Here is a 17,932-nt window from a genome sequence, read left to right as displayed (position 1 = left end):
CACACACACCACACACACACACACACACACACACACACACACACACACACACACACACACACACACACACACACACACACACACACACACACACACACACACACACACACAGCTCTGCCAGTAATTAGACTTCTCACACACTCCACATGTTGGTATCATCTGATAGAGCAAACATCATCTTATGGGTTTGAATGGATTTCACTGGACCCTAATGTAATTCACATAGTCTATCCAATTAATTACACAGGAGTATACGAACCTCACAGAATAAACAAAGTGCAGGGGGAAATAAACTGAGAAACATGAAATTAATTCAGGTAATTCCTCAAAAAATGTATCTAACATTTCTGAAAATAATACAACCTGATCTCACCAGAATGCGTGACTCCACCACGACTCCTTAACACCACAATGCGTGGTGGAGTCACGAACTTTGTTACATTTGCGTGTCGGCACCACGCAAACAACCCCAATGTAAAGTGAATGAGGCTCCTTTGTCGTGGTGCACACACGCATTTCTACAACGTGCATTGTGTGTAATGCAACTGTTAATTTTATTAAATTAGTTAGTTTTTAAGGAAGGCCAGAGCTTCAGCTGTGTCAACTAGATTGTTCCCTTTAGTTAACGTTATTTAAAAGATAATGATCATGTCTTGTATTACGAGCGTCCATTCCCATTGGATAACGGAGAATTTTACACCCGGAAGTAAGTAGCCTATTCTCCTTACTGTCGATTGATTTTACAGTGATATCTGCACTACTCATCGACTAAAAAACACCAAATTGTCCTTGTTAATTACACAACATTGATTGGTTTGAATTGTGTGCAATGCTTTTGTATTTTCCCCCTTCGATTCGGAGAAACAAATATTTTTTCGGAGTTTTTGGACGGCAGAAGACACTACACTACCCAGAATCCTCAGCTATCGTTTGGGACTACACCATGAACCCCGTGATCAGTCCTCAAGCTCTGTGATTGGTTGACCTCCAACTGCATTCCATATGAAAAAAAAAAACGTTTCGTAAAAGAGAAAATCATACTTTATTCAGAAGTGCTTGCTTTACTCTTTGATAGTCATCACATGAATGCATTGTAATAAATGGTTTGGCTGCATTAAATATTACACATCTGTCTTAGTTCTTTATTTATCTACAGAGATCGGGCATCAGAATACACCGGAAACTATTCTTTTACCGTTCTGTTTTAATTTCACAATAAAGTTAGTAGTAATATTTTGTTTTGATATTATTGTTTTTTATTAACTACTAGACGACTGGGTCATGTTAAGACCATCTTTTTTTGGTTGCTATGGGTTTTTTCCATCGCTTTTGTGTTACAAATATCAAAACAATAACAAAATAATATTCGTCGTAAACTAAACCGGAAACAGCAGTATATTTTATTTTGTTAACACTGTAAACTTGACAGCCTTTTAACCTATGCTTTTAACCCAAACCACCTACTGGTTAAAGCACGTTATTGCACGTTTAGAGTAATTGCAATGCAGGAAGATTGTGTTGCTTTTTAATGACTGTTTAAAATGCCTTTTTCTTAATGTCTTTCATTTTTGTAACGCACTTTTGAATGTGTTATATTTTATGAAAACATTCAAATATTAAGAGTACATACAAAATAGTGGGAAAGTAGAAGGTCAATTATATAAATATAGAATAGAAAATATCAAGAAGATACTCAAATGATATCTAGAGTAAAACAGTTTAGTGCCTGATAGGAGGATGTGCTAACTAATAAGGCTTTATTTAAAGAAATGTGCAGAATACGACAGTGTAATGGTGGAAGTATACACACATTGATAGATGTCTTGTAATGCACTGTTGATGAACCTGTGACCCAAGTTGTTCATTCATTGCATAACTACACTGTTGTGTATATGATATGTCAATAAACCTTAGAAAATCTTGAAATCTTGAAAGGGATGTGCAAAATAGCAATTATATACAGTCTTTAATGAACTATTAGAGAATAACGAGTAATGAATATGCTTTAAACGGATCTGCAGATAAATATTTAGTCTTCTCAAGCAACCAACTATCAAATATCTCGCCTGATTGTTGGCACTTGACAATCACCTTCACTGAATTTCATTCAGGTGTAACTAAAGTCTGATTTAAGGGTTGTTTATATTTCACATCATTAATCCAAATCTGTAAAGTAACTCAAATAAATGTAGTGGATTAAAAATACCAGGTTAACCTTAAAGAAAGCCCTCAGGATTATAAAAGACCCCCATCACCCCAGCCACAAACGGTTCTGTCTGCTGCAGTCTGGCAGGCGGTACCACAGCATTCGGACTAAAACCACCAGACACAGAGACAGCTTCACCCCACAGGCCAGAAGACTATTAAACACCTGAACTTAGAAATAACATTCATCTGGCTGCTACTTAGAAATTATTTATCTAATATATCATATTCCAATCACTTGTATATAGACTCTTATTGCACTATTTCACTATTTTTTCTGTGCATCTGTTTTATTGCGTAGCACTGTTGGAGGAGCCTGTGACCTAAGGGGGGGAGGGGGGTAGGACACGTTCGATTCCTGTTTTGAATAGGTTTGGGTTTCATTCCATTTCAAAGTCCTTTTTGACGCTCTGTGTAAACGTCGCGCATCCAATCACAGAGGTTGAGGACTGATCACGGGGTTTGTCAAGCTAAGCACATGGTGTAGTCCCAAACGATAGCACTGTTGGAGGAGCCTGTGACCTAAGGGGGGGAGGGGGGTAGGACACGTTCGATTCCTGTTTTGAATAGGTTTGGGTTTCATTCCATTTCAAAGTCCTTTTTGACGCTCTGTGTAAACGTCGCGCATCCAATCACAGAGGTTGAGGACTGATCACGGGGTTTGTCAAGCTAAGCACATGGTGTAGTCCCAAACGATAGCACTGTTGGAGGAGCCTGTGACCTAAGGGGGGGAGGGGGGTAGGACACGTTCGATTCCTGTTTTGAATAGGATGGGTTTCATTCCATTTCAAAGTCCTTTTTGACGCTCTGTGTAAACGTCGCGCATCCAATCACAGAGGTTGAGGACTGATCACGGGGTTTGTCAAGCTAAGCACATGGTGTAGTCCCAAACGATAGCTGAGGATTCTGGGTAGTGTAGTGTCTTCTGCCGTCTAAAAACTCCGAAAATATATTTGTTTCTCCGAATCGAAGGGGGAAAATACAAAAGCATTGTACACAATTCAAACCAATCAATGTTGTGTAATTAACAAGGACAATTTGGTGTTTTTTAGTCGATGAGTAGTGCAGATATCACTGTAAAATCAATCGACAGTAAGGAGAATAGGCTACTTACTTCCGGGTGTAAAATTCTCCGTTATCCAATGGGAATGGACGCTCGTAATACAATACAGGGGACATGATCATTATCTTTTAAATGACGTTAACTGAAGGGAACAATCTAGTTGACACAGCTGAAGCTCTGGCCTTCCTTAAAAACTAACTAATTTAATAAAAATAACAGTTGCATTACACACAATGCACGTTGTAGAAATGCGTGTGTGCACCACGACAAAGGAGCCTCATTCACTTTACATTGGGGTTGTTTGCGTGGTGCCGACACGCAAATGTAACAAAGTTCGTGACTCCACCACGCATTGTGGTGTTAAGGAGTCGTGGTGGAGTCACGCATTCTGGTGAGATCAGGTTGAAATAATAACATTAAACACATTGCTGGAAGTGGTGACAAATATACCTTTCATTAACCACAATAGAAAACAATACATCAAGTTACCCATCTAAATGCATCTTACTGTGGTGTAAAGTAACTAAGTACATTTGCTCAAGTATTGTACTTTAGTTAAGTTTTGAGGTACATTTTTTGCTACTATGTACTTTTACTCCATTACCATTCCGAGGTAAATAGTGTACTTTTACTCCACTACATGTATTTAATACCAGCGTTGATAACACTTTAATGCATCAATAATGATAAAACACATCGTATTCGGAAATGGGCCAATCTGCACAATGTCTACTTTTACTTTTGGTACTTTAACTATATTTTGATGCTAATACTTTTGTACTTTTACTTGAGTAACATTTTGAATGCAGGACTTTTACTTGTAGCAGAGTATTCACTCTTCTATTTCCACTCAATTACAAGATCTGCCTACTCCTCCAACCTCTGATTTTCCTTCATGAACACAGTAGTACTTCCCAAATCACCACACATTGTTAGAGCCAGTATTTTTGATTTATAAGAAAGGCCACCTAATTGTGACGTCTGTAGTCAACACACTATAAATGACAATGACAATTCCCACGGCGCCTGCGCTAAAAGCCACAGTGATGGGCAACCTGTTTGAGAGACGCGGTCGAGGAACAGTTTTTAACCGTACACATACATATCGAACAATTACCCTTTAAGTTATGAAGTTATATAAGCATTATTAAGAAAGAAAGAATACCTAAGTTGTTTATTATTTTATTTGAGTTTTGCTTATTTCTTTTGGATATTGTAAAGGCCTCTTTTCTTTGTTGCATGTGCAAAAGTTTGTTATTTTATTTTGAGCAAACACATTGCAACATCATCTAACCATCGGAGGCCAAGCAACTCTTCAAACTGTAAGTAAAACAAAGGAAAGAAAACGAGTTAGAACTGTCTGTTTAAGGCATCGAGTGGCTTGATAGAAAGACAAGGAAGGAAGCCACGACACACATGAATTGTCCTTAAAAAGATTCAAGTAAATCACACACGATGGCGACATGTGCTCCACCTGGGCCAACTGGTTAAAGTGAACCAGTACAAATAACACAATAGGGAGAGAAGTATGGCAGTACTGATGTAGTGCTTTAGTAAGTGTACAGTTACGTATAACAACTTGCTGGGATCCTTGGGTAACTAATAAAGACGATGCTGGGGGAATATATCCAGATGAGGAGCAGACCCCCCCTGAAGGAGTGTAGAGCAGAAACATGTAACCAAGCCACTGCTGACCTCTGCCAAGTCTTCAACATGCATCTTGCAAATGTATATGGCGCCCTCTGCTGACAGTACAATTGACCAAATATGTGTCTTTTTTTATTGAAAATGATAGTAAATAAATAAAGCCCTCTCAGTAACATTTGGTGGAAGAAAACAACCCTTCATGCTTCTAAATTAATAATAAAAAGCACATATTTAATTATCTGTTTACAGTATAGTAATATATTATTTATTAATAATATTAGCATTTAAATAATATTCGCATTTAAATAAATTATTCACAAAACATACATAACAAAATAAACACATCTAGGCACATGCATACATAACAGTTGACAAATCCGAAATGAAATAATAATAGTACTAATAATACAAATAAAAGAATGGATACAGTATTAATACTCAATATACATTAATTGTCAATTATTACCTCATGTTCCTTATACATCTTCGTTATAGTGTTCTATACCTTACCCATTGTTCCCATCTTTCCTCAAAGATATACATTTGGTTTCAAATTCTCATAGTTGTTTTCTGCATTCCATAGATTTCATTTACTAGGTTATTTAATTGTGAGTTTATTAAGTTATTATCTTTTAGCCAATTCCTTGTTATTTGTTTAAGGATTGCTATTCTTATCACAAGAAATAGGTAGGAATCTTTATTTTTTATTTCCGCTGGTGTTTTCCCCAATAAAAGGGTTAATGTGTTCTTGTTGGGAGAAATGCCAAAGATACTGGACATTTCTCATAGTTGTATTATTTATTCAAATTGTTGCTAGGCAGCAGCAGTTGGAGACCCGCCCAGCCAGTGATGTCAGCACAGTGTGAGTTATTTGCTTAAATTGTGAAAAGACAACACCTGTCAGACGTCAGTGGTTGGGGCGTGTGGAAAATGTTCACCTGCAGAGAGTGCCTCGAGCTTTCTGTCTGGAGTTCAGTTTCTATTTTGGTTCCCAGTCAGAGGGATGGTTGTAGTTTGGAAGTACTGGCTGTGCTGCTAACAAGTACTCTACACTACCTACTGCACATTATTACAGTGTGATACTGTTAGTGTTTATTGTAGCATTACCCCTGCATCCATGCCTCAGTCCTTAAAGGCCTTTATTCCCCGGTTATATTACACATAATAAAATGTTGGAAAATGAATCAACACAGAGATTTTAGTTTGACGAAAACATTTATTTAGAATATGATCGATTTGAAGATCACAGATACATCTGCGTAATGTTAGACAGGTTGTTGTTGTTGTGCTCCCTATCTCTGTTTCTTATCCTATATCTAATAGAACTGCTCGGGTCTTGATAGATTGAGTGGGGAAGTTCATGAGATCTTTCTAGAGGGTTATTGTTATAATGTGAGGTGCAGGTGAAAGAACGACACGTGGAGAGAGGGTTTTCTTGCAAAAATAAACAGGCGTTTTATTCTTAGCCTTCCACATTATTCCACAGAAACACAAACTGCATGCCTGGTGCTGCATTCACCAGCAAGGAACAAAAACGAATGCCCTTCCCCTCTCTTCCCAACCACATTTATAGGAGACGGCCCGCCTTCCCACTCCAACCTGGCCAATCAGGTCATGGTTCTAAAAGCAGAGTGAAGGCTTAAATACAAAATTAAACACTGTTGTCTACCTTTAATAAAACCCTAAAGGCTTAAGTAAATTCATTATTGCATCGCTATAAATATGATATCTTAAACAACAACAAGGTCTGCTTAAGACGGATAGTTTTTAACTTAATTGACACTCATAAAATCACACATTTCCCTGACCAATCGCGTCCAAGACTCCGCCTACTCATGTGGCACATATAAGGAGTACTTTGGAGGCGTGCTCCCTCTTTGAGCACTGGGACAAGATGGCCTCCAGGTCTGAACAAAGGAAATGGTGATTACTTGGTGCTTGTGTGTTTTACAGACTGACAAATGAATTTAGATGCATTTTATTAGTTTGTCTATGTAAACTGTTTTTATAACTTTAACTGAAATAAAGGCAACTCAGAACAAACATGTACTACCTTTCTTAACAAACAAATAGTTAAGACCAACATGTTAGTGAGGGAGTGTGTGCGCTTCCTCACAGTTATCAAGAATAACTTTTATCCAATGACCTTTTCCCTCTCTGTCTGTGTCTGTGTATTCTCTTGTTCCGATTAACCCAGCCAAATACAGACACATGCATTTCCTAACATTCGGTCTATATGCTGTAAAATGTATTATCTCTTGGATTTACACACGGCATCTATTGCACGTCTGTCCGTCCTGGGAGAGGGATCCCTCCTCTGTTGCTCTCCCTGAGGTTTCTCCCATGTTCCCCTTAAACTGCGGGGTTTTCTCTGGAAGTTTTTCCTTGTACGATGTGAGGGTCTAAGGATAGAGGGTGTCGTTTTTCTCATACTGATATTCTGAACAATCTGTGCTGTTGTTTTTGCTGTAAAGTGTCTCTACTGTAGGCTATTTTTATTATACAGCACTTTGGCTCGACCAAAAATCGTTTATAAATGTGCTATATAAATAAAACTTGATTTAATTTATTGTAAAACATGTGACAAAAAAAACTGCATTTTTAAAATAGTACCTTATTATTACACTATTTACATTTGAAGCGCTACTTCATTTCAAAATGGGTAACCTATGTAAAAAATATAATATACATCACAGAGTTTAGCTCCTTTAAAAATGTAGTTTAAAAGATGTCGTAAAAAAATAAAAAGTCTTCAAAGAATATGAGAGGTTTTCTACCAAGACAGAGTTAGACATGCTGATATTACTCATGCTCAAGACCCTCTGTTCACTTCATCTACCGGCATACTGAATCAAATACTCTGGATATATCTGATTTGGATCAAATATTACAAAGATCTTGGGATTATTGACATCATCCACACAGCTGTAGTGAGTGTTTTCAGAACTTCCATCATCAGGTTTCCGATAAATAGCCTGTCCAGCCGTTGATTTTCCGATTATCACACGGGCCAAAAATATCACTTTAGTGTCTTCACCTTGAACACCTCGTGTTTCCCCGCCGTACAGAGGCAATGGATCCCTGCTGCCCATGCTGTATCTGTCTGCATATTTGGCATGTTTTGCAAAATATATCCCTTAATAAAAAGACAAAGGAACTGAGATCAGACTTTGCAGTTATTTACATTCTGTCTGTGTATATATGTATATATTGTTGCACAGGCATTAGCTTACCTTTGCCATATACGCTGGCATGTTTTCCAGTCAATCGTAAATCAAAGTTATACTTGCAAATGCTGTCAACATTTGTCATTTCTGTACCATGAAAGAGTCTCTTCTCCTGGATCTCTTTGACATCCTGGATTCGCATTATCTGCTTCTTTTTCCTTTGACACAAATAAAGGGAAGAAGCATTTTGATGAGAAGAAAGTGGAATTATGAAGTGAATGAGATAGACAAAGTTAAAAGACTTCCTCACCGACAGAATATCTCCCAGAGGTCCAGATTCTGGATCCTGCTGATTGACACGATGTCTGCATCCAACAACCCCTCTGTCTTCACATAGTCTGCCACCGTGAGATACTCAGGGCTGACTTCACTCAGAGGCATTAACTGTCAAATACATAGGAAACGCATCTGAAAAAGGCTTCAGTTGAAACATAAGTATTTACAGTGGTGTAAAATAACTAAGTAAATGTCCTAAAGTGTTGTACTTAAGTACAATTTTAAGGGAATTGTACTCTACTTTTTGGGCTATTTTGAACTTCTACTCCATTACAATGCAGAGGTAAATGGTGTACTTTTACTCCATTACATTTATTTGATACATTTAGTTACTTTACATATTTGGCTTAATATAACCAAGTCTTAAATCAGACTTTAGTTCCACCTGGAGTAAATTCACAAGCTACCCTGCAGTATACAAAGTCATTAAAACTAGCTGCACCTTTATCATAATTATAATCCAAACAAACGATGATATGATATAGACATTGTGTTGATCTGCATAATGAGTACTTTTAGGCACTGTAAATACATTTTGATGCAATACTTTTGTACTTTTACTTGAGTAAATTGTTGAATGTTTACTTGTTACAGACAGAGATGGGGTCGTTACTAAAAAAAAGTAATATATTACATATTACATATTACTTTAAAAAAAAGTAATATATTACACTACTTCGTTACTATCTACATAAAGTAATTCGTTACTTTACTCGTTACTTTACTCGCAGGGCCGGCCCGCCCCTCCCTACAGGCAGATCACGCAGACTGCTAAAGTTTCAAATGTTCTCTTTAGTTCAGTTTCCATTGTCGCATAAGACTGATCCAGATAGCTCCTGAATGTTTTCCTATCTGACCGTGGCTGTCCTCTGTCTCCTGCTATCTGGCCGTGGCTGTCCTCTGTCTCCTGCTATCTGTATATTTTGCGCAGTCTATCTCTGCTCACGCTGTTGCGTCAGCGTGTTCTCCTGCGTGTTGGCCATGTGCTGCACTGGAGCCAGACTTCAGCCGAGCACGTACGAACTGCGCATGCGTGAGTGGCAATAACTCTCCTTACCAGCAGGCAGCGGTAGTGTGTATTCGTCATTCAAAACAAGCAACAACCGGAAAACAGAAGAAAACTACGTGTGTGTGATATAAATAAACAACAGCTATGTGCGTTAGCTTCACCTAGCATGTGTTCTTTGCAGGTGTTTGTTGAGGTTTGATTATGACTGATTTTAGAAAGTAACGAAGTAACGCGTGTCGGGGCAATGTTAGTAACTGTAGTGTGATTACTGGATTATAAAAGTAGCGCGTTACACTACTCCGTTACCGACAAAGTAATATTATTACAGTAACGCGTTACAAAGTAACGCGTTACAAAGTAACGCGTTACACCCAACTCTGGTTACAGAGTATTCCTACACTCTGGTAAGATCTTGTACGAGTACTTTTCCCACCTTGTAAATACATGAATTAGTGTATATTTCGGTTCCAGTCATTGTCACCTGATATGGACATGTTGGGTCCACCTTCTCCCAGAAGACAGGAGAAGCACTGAAGCAGGCGCATCTGTAGGATAAAAGTGCTGACTTTCACTTTCACTTTCCAGGAAACAATACTTAGCTATAACTCAGAAATCCTTTGTTACATTCTTGTGTTTCAAACCTCACTTTACCCTCTCTCAAGGTTGAAGGCCCGTTGGATTCGTCTTTGCCTTCCTGTGATGAGGTCAGTCTGTAACATTGCTGTATAAAACACACAAGTTATGTTATTCAAGTTCTGTATGAGGAGGACTTAATGTGAACACAAACATGTAGTCAGGTACCTGAGAAGTCCATCTTGCTCTCACAGTTACCGGATGATGTATTCAACGCTGCTTTAGAGTTTCTTTTGTAATACTTTTCAATCTCCTCACTCCTCAGGGGGTTATCAGGGTCGTCCTGCAGGATTGACAGAAGGTAACAAAAGCTACAAATCCTGCTTCAGATACATCACTGTTTCTATATGATAATTTGGTTATTAATAATCTTAAGAAATGTTAACAATTTACCTCAAACCTGTGCCACCTTCCACAGTCTGCCAGATAATACCAACACCATGGGAAGTCTGTAGTGTCCATGTATTCCACTTCCTTATTGCTACACATTGTCCTGACAGAAATGTGATAAATGTTTCAATTCGGTCCTTCCTCTTTCTGCTGCACAGATAGCTATTACAGTTGGTGTTTGTATGAATGACATGCCACACCTCTGAGGGAGGCGGGCCTCCTCACTTTAAAGTGGGAGGCTAACATTTATACCAGCAGAAAGAGAATCATAAAGACATATTTGAAAAACTTTATTGGGTGTAACATGTGCAAATTACAGACACGCATATAGCTTTACTACAAACCCCTACGCTCACAGCTGTGTTATGACTGAAGACATCAGGTGGTTCCCTCATTTACAATGAGGAAATGCAAAGATCCGTTTTTGCACTGTTACGCCATCTTGTGGCAAATATATGTGAAACTGTGAATCCTTATGTAGTCCTCGCTCAAACACACACTCAATCATTCAATGAATTCAACAGATAAACAGAGCAAAGCAAAGCCATAATACATTGTGTGTTTGTTTTCATTACAGTACTACTGTATACATGTGCTGGCTACATTCATTTTCCTTTTTAAAGATACACCAGGTGCAAAGATAACCTGCTTATTCCCCACAGACATGTGTGAGCAGGCGCTAACCTCACACTTGGTTTAAAGTCAAATGTGATGCTAGATATTACGTTTTGGTTGGGATTGGTTGCAAAGGCATACAAAATCCAATGTTTTAAAGATGTTCAGAAGGACACACAGAAACATATTGCTAAAGGACCACGAGTCAACACGACATCACAACTTTATGTCATTGTGACACAAATACAAAACCTTTCATGGAAAGGGGGGAAAGTGCAGCGATGCATGATTTAAAAACTCAAATGCAGAGGTAGAAGCGTTTTTTTTTTTAACAACAACAAAAAGGAAATCCATGCCTACATAAAACATCACAGATGATGAGCTACTGACTGACGGGATGAATGAGTGAGCAGGAATGGTTTTTGGTTTGGTCCTTTGGAATGATGTCTACATGAACATACATAAGCTCAAGCGTGGCACTGTGGATGTGAAGGAGAGGCTGTGGCTGATGGCAGAACATCACATGTGACCTAAAGGCTGCAACTGTCCCTCCTATTTTAAACAACTGGACACGGAGATTCCACAAGTGAGCACAGATTTTTGCATTTGAGACAAAATGGCCACATTGTCCGACTTCTTTTTTCTTTCCACGTTGCAGAAACACTCTTAGAATGTGTTGTACGAACTCCACACAAAGTCTCTATTGTCTTTCTGATTTCCCCAAAGGCACTTTATGCTCCAGTTAGGCACCGGATCTGACTGAAGGAAAGAACAAATGTCTCTTAAGCCGCTTCTTTTTTCCAATATTCATCCCGTCATGTGATAGTGTCTTTATTTTTTCTTTGTTCGAGAACCAGCCTCTATAAAAAAACAAAAAGTCTTCTTTTTAAGCTTCAGTAGAACTCGATCAGATACTCCGGGTAAATCTGATTGCTGTCGAAAAGGACAAAGATCTTTGGATTGGCCATATCGTCCACACAACTGTCGAAGAAGTTGGTGAAGCTGGCATCCTTGGAGGGGGGTCTGCAGTACATCGGGTGACCCACTGTGTGTTCTCCAACCAGCACTCTGGCCAGGAACATAGTCTTGTAAGGGGGCTCCGTAGCAAATATTGGGGGGGCGAGTCCGTGTCGCTGCAGGACGTTGTTGTGCTTCCCTGTGGTGTGACAAAACTTACTGGAGTATTTGGCGTCCCGGGCAAAGTAGCTCCCTACAGGAAGAAAGATTGTAAAAAAAAAAGTTGAAATCATACAAAGAAGTGTGATAAATAGTTCCATAATGTCACATCACAACACAGAAGGATGTACCTTTGCCATAGACATCGCCATGGCTTCCTGTCAGCCGCCAGTCAAAGTTAAATGTACATATAGCTTGTATGTTGCTGTGCCCTGTGCCGTGAAACAGCATTCGCTCCTCAATATCCAATGTGCGCTTGACTTTTCGCAACTGTGTTTTCTTCCTTAGGGGACCAATGAATGACAACAGAACACAGAGTACTGATCATCACTTTGGAACTCAGTGCTCTTTCAGACGTATACAAAAAAAGTCGTTTTATTCTCTTGATTTACTTTAGCTTTGTCTGTAGCAGGAGCTGGGAACTCAAGAAAAGACACAGCTTACATAAACTAGCATTTGAGACATCCACCACAATAACACAGTTGTCTACCTGCAGAAGAATTCCCATAAGTCCAAGTTCTGAATCCTCTGGATGGATTTGATGGGATGATCCATAGTCCTTTCATATAATCTGGCAACTTCTTTAAATTCATAGGTGTCTCGTCCGAGCTGGATGAGCTGGAAAAACACAACACAATGAGTAAAGTACTAGAGAGCTATGCTGTGAAGGCTTGGCTGGAAAGAAAGGAAAAACACAAATATTTGTTTTCTTACGAAAGAAGATTTATCTGGGGCAAAATGCTGGGTGGAAACGCAGTGTGTGTGTAACAGATGTTTAGTGAGTAACAGTGTGTTATTTCACTCACCTGAAAAGGTTCATCTGTATTGATTCTCTCCCAATGACACGGTACAGGCAAGGCCAGATTATCACAGATAAACCTGAGGGAGAAGAGGGCTCAGTAATTCAATTGTTTCAGCAGTATAAGTGTGTTTGCATAGTATGAAAGACCTCCATCTAAAATATGTCTGCGCCTGAGGCATAAATCCTTCCTCCTCGTGGTTCTGGAGAGACCAAAGTTCGGGGTCAGCTGCAGGCCCTCTCCCTGTGGAGCTGGTAGGAATTCAAATTTCACATCCAGGATTCCTGAGGCTGACAGACTAAACCCTGACCTTTCAGATAAAGCTTGGTCGTCTGAGTGCAAACCTCCTCCTGCCTGCCCTGACAGATGAAGGGGGAAATACAGACAAAACAGTTGGCTTTAACTGCTAAACCTTACCGGAAGCCAGTTGCAGAGTGGAGGGATCGTTTGATTGGCCGCTGCTTCCCTGTCGTTACATTGATCTGTCGCATTGCTGGTGAGGAGTTCATCAAAGATAAGAGACACAGAAACTAACATGCATGCATTACTTCTAACAAAGGATTAATCAGGAGACAAAGAGCGGTACCAGAACTCTTGACTCCTCTCCTTCACTTGCTGTGTAACTTATCACTTACCTGAGAAGTCCAGTCTGTAGGTGTACTTGGCTGTGTAGAACTCCATCACACCTCGCTGGTTTCGGCTGTAGCACTGCTCAATCTGAGCACTGGTCACAGAGCAGGCCGCACTGGGATCAATCTGACAGGGGAAATTGAGAAATGTATAAATAAATTAGTTTATTAAACATAAAATATTGATTGATTGATTGGTCCATTGAAAGAAAGTTCTGTGGAATCTGTTTGTATAAAAAAAAGTATTTTCTCTAGAAAAAAAGGCAAACATATATTACAGCTTCTTTGTTATGAGCAATTCCTGATAACGTGATAGTGAATTAAATAAAGTCAGGTTTTGGCCAGACAAAACAATTAATTTGAAGATGTAACATTAGTGTTAAGAAAGCTTTTCTAACCACCACAATATGCAGATTCATTGATATTATGTAATGAATATTTACCTGCAGTGTGTTGTTAGGTAATAACCAAGAGCCCATGGTGACATCATCTATTTTGTTTAATTTCTGATTCAACAGCTTAAAACCAAATTAATATTAAATTTAGCACAAATAATGGAAAGGGAAAGCAGCGAATTCTCACATTTAAATCATCAAATGTTTGCCAATTTGACTTAAAATAATTATACATATTATATCATGGACGTATTGCCTATTGACTAATAATTTCGGCTTCAGTAATATTGAACTGACATGCAGAAATCATGGCTTAATAGAAATAAAAAATGCAAAGTGATTTGCAGGAAAAGCCTCTAATCATTTACCACTGACTGACAGATATGTGCCTGTCATTTGCAGACAATAGGAGACCCAGGTGTCATTGAGGGAGGGGCAATACATTATAGGGAGTGAGAAAGTGTAAGGTCATGGTCCTGTGAACTACCTCGAACATATGCCACACTCCACACTCAGCCAGGTAGAACCAGCACCAGTTTGGTTCCGAGGTGTCCATCTCCTCCATGTCAGTGGACTCCTCCTCCGCTGCCCTGATAGCTAACATAGCTAAATCTGAAATGAATAAGTGAAGAGACGCGAAAACCTCAGGCAAATAGTAACCACAACAGAGGAAGACATGGGGGCAGTAAGGTGTATATTCGTGTAACAAAGCTTAGGTCAAGCATATGTGTTTAATGCATGGTCGTGAGGGCATTTAATCCTTTAAATAAATTCAAAAAAATACAGTACATTGTCATAGCGAGCTAGCTATCATTAGCAACTGCCGCACCCGACTTTTCTTAGCTCTTCATGGGTATCTTACCGGTTTTCAGCCTGTCTCTAACCTTGCCCCTTTCCTTATTGGGATATAGATCCTTCATGCATTATGAATCACAAAAAATGACAGACTCCGAATGCGAACGGGTTACTGTCGCTACATAACATGTTCGTCTTCGTTCTTATGCGTTGTTTACTTTTATTTCCTGGTTCGTCACGCACAAAACGTCAGTGCGTCAATGTGATGTAACTCCTCCCCCTTTACACTAGTAGAGTGAAGCCCTGAGTTTGGCCTGTCAGGTAGTGATGCGATGCAGACCGCAGCAAGGAGGCGGATACTAAAGGGGGCGGATCCTATAGGGGGCGTTTCCTAAAGGGTTATGACGCTCTGTTTCTCATTTATTTTAATGCTTTGAATGAATCATAAACGAACTTTGAAAAATAATAATTATAATTAATTTGCATAAAGAATGAAGAGTATACAACCCACAGAGAAGACAAATTCATAAATTGTAGGTATATCATTTTGTACTCTTTGTGCAGTGGTAGTAATTATTATTCAAATCAATATGTTTTATGGAAGATATTGCTTTATATCATTTAACAACATGAGTAGAGGTTTCTGTACACCTAAAATACTGAAGTTGAAGTTACTGTCCTGATGTGTATCATTCATTTGTTCATGTTGTGTCTGGTGGTAAAATTAATTAATTAACGTATTTATTATTTTTGAAACATTACAATACACATCAAATACTAAACATGAAATGTGTAGTACATACCAATACATTGTACAAAGGAACATATACAGTACATACAAAGAGGAAAGTCTTCATTAAACATAAACATTTTATTGGGTGTTCTAATTCAGCAACCACAAAATATGTGCCCAGATTTAATTATCTCTGACTTCATCAACCAAAAGATCAATTTTGATATTTAATATGACATACTCAGAAAGATAATAATTATTATATATATATATTATTATAATTATTATTATTATTATTATTATTACTATTATTATTATTATTATTATAAGGTTTACACTAGGCTATATATTTCACTATGGGTTGTGTTAAGACCCAGAATGATATTTGGCTATTTCTGTGTAAATTTCACTTTGAACAGAGACAAGATAAGGGCAGCAACTTGAGTTGACTGCTAAAGTTTCAAATGTCGCATAAGACTGATCCAGATCCTGAACGTTTTCCTATCTGACCATGGCTGTCCTCTGTCTCCTGCTATCTGTATATTTTGCGCAGTCTATCTCTGCTCACGCTGTTGTGTCGGCGTGTTCTCCTGCGTGTTGGCCATGTGTTGCACTGGAACCAGACACCGCAAAGATTCAGCCGAGCACGTACAAACTGCGCATGCGTGAGTGGCAATAACTCTCCTTACCAGCAGGCGGCGGTAGTGTGTATTCATCATTCAAAACAGGCAACAACCGGAAAACAGAGAAGAAGAACACACTACGTGATATAAACAAACAACAAATAGCTTTGCGTTAGCTTCACCTTAGCATGTGTTCTTTGCAGGTGTTTGTTGAGGTTTTATTATGACTGATTTTAGTAAGTAACGAAGTAACGCGTGTCGGGGCAATGTTAGTAACTCTAGTGTGATTACTGAATTATAAAAGTAGCGCGTTACACTACTCCGTTACCGACAAAAGTAATATTATTACAGTAACGCGTTACACCCAACTCTGAACATAACTATGATTAAAACGAGCTACGCCATTACCCTCTCAACAACAAATAAATTATTATTATTAACAGACAGAACAGACGTGACTAGGAACTCTCAAGTAAACACGTGTTTAGTGTAAATAAAGCCTCTCATTTTTGGTATAGAGCTTTGAAATAGGGCTTTGAATTTGAAACATTAGGCTTCTACACAATTTCTGAACACACGATGGCAGCAGTTAATGCAGAAAAAAAAGAAAAGGCACAGTAAAGCTGAGAGTCATTCACATCCCTAGAATGCGTGGGGGGCGGGGTTCATAACCCTTTAGGAAACGCCCGCTATAGGATCCGCCCCCTTTAGGATCCGCCCCCTTTAGGATCCGCCTCCTTGCTGCAGTCTGCATCCAGACCATAGACCGTATATATATACCTATATTTTGTTATTCTTAATGCTTGTCATTCACACGTTGAGAAAAGACGGACTCCACCGCCCGGACCTAATGGAGCCGCAGTGGGCTAGCTTCAGGACGCCGGCTGGAGCTAGCCCCCTGCGGCTCCGTTAGCTCCGGCGGCCACCACTGGGATAATCGGGTCCCCTATTAACATTTGCTCCCGTTTAGCATTATGGGCGTCATAGCCATAGACTATAAAAGTCTTACCCAAAGCTGAATCATAAACTAAAATGTATATGTATGCATAAAGCGTTACGTCCTTAGCTGGCTAATAAGTAACAAGCTAAGTTACCAAGCACACAAACACCTGTGAACGTGGTTAACATGTATAATATTATCATTTTAGACTTCTTGGAAGTTCTGTTAGTACATTCAAGCACACAGCACGACATTTTAATTGTCTGGTATTTGTAACAATATTCCCTAAAAGGCACAATCACCACTAACACGGCTAAAGCTAAAGGGTCAAGTACAGTACTATGACTAACTAACGTTGTAGCCTCTATTATAGTGATGTGTCGGTCGCGAACGAGCCGGCTCTTTCATGCTACGTTCACACAGGACGCGATGCGACGTTTGGGGGCGGCGCGATTACATGTAAAGTCAATGCAGAGACACGATCAGATGCGAATTCGCTCCGACGGCACGCATGAAGCGGTGGACGCGGCGCGAATCACGCGATTGAAGGGGGCCGCGTCAAACGCGAGAGTTCAATTTGTTCAACTCGGGCGTCAAAAATTCACGTGACGCGTTCTCGCGGAAGCCAATCAGCGGTGAGGATCTCAGCCTGCCGTCACTGACGTTCAACCAGAAAACATCAGCCATTAGCTGTTAGCAGTTATCACACAGAGATCACAGCTCCTCATATCTGTTCAGAAACTGTACAAAAGTTAAACAAGAACAAACCACAGACT

General features: G+C 39.2%; 2 protein-coding genes across 2 annotated transcripts; both read right to left on the bottom strand.

The window, feature by feature from the left end:
* Positions 1-6,345: 6,345 nt before the first annotated feature.
* On the bottom strand, positions 6,346-10,615 carry LOC117468348 (protein mono-ADP-ribosyltransferase PARP11-like). Its single transcript, XM_034112410.2, has 7 exons — positions 10,454-10,615; positions 10,229-10,343; positions 10,079-10,148; positions 9,861-9,972; positions 8,393-8,526; positions 8,149-8,300; positions 6,346-8,051 (listed from the first exon to the last, which is right to left on the bottom strand). Exons 1-7 carry the CDS (start codon positions 10,547-10,549, stop codon positions 7,747-7,749), a joined length of 984 nt encoding a protein of 327 aa, XP_033968301.1. The 5' UTR covers positions 10,550-10,615; the 3' UTR covers positions 6,346-7,746.
* A 110-nt stretch (positions 10,616-10,725) lies between these two features.
* On the bottom strand, positions 10,726-15,084 carry LOC117468347 (protein mono-ADP-ribosyltransferase PARP11-like). The gene is made up of 8 exons (XM_034112409.2): positions 14,928-15,084; positions 14,553-14,677; positions 13,677-13,797; positions 13,459-13,534; positions 13,048-13,120; positions 12,732-12,859; positions 12,373-12,524; positions 10,726-12,275 (listed from the first exon to the last, which is right to left on the bottom strand). The coding sequence occupies exons 1-8, from the start codon at positions 14,983-14,985 to the stop codon at positions 11,959-11,961; spliced, it is 1,050 nt and encodes a 349-aa protein (XP_033968300.1). The 5' UTR covers positions 14,986-15,084; the 3' UTR covers positions 10,726-11,958.
* Positions 15,085-17,932: the final 2,848 nt, after the last annotated feature.

The sequence above is a fragment of the Pseudochaenichthys georgianus genome, chromosome 23 (genome assembly GCF_902827115.2).
Source record: "Pseudochaenichthys georgianus chromosome 23, fPseGeo1.2, whole genome shotgun sequence".
Taxonomy (NCBI): domain Eukaryota; kingdom Metazoa; phylum Chordata; class Actinopteri; order Perciformes; family Channichthyidae; genus Pseudochaenichthys; species Pseudochaenichthys georgianus.
The sequence above is the reverse complement of the archived record's forward strand: the minus strand, read 5'-3'. Positions and strand labels throughout refer to the sequence as shown.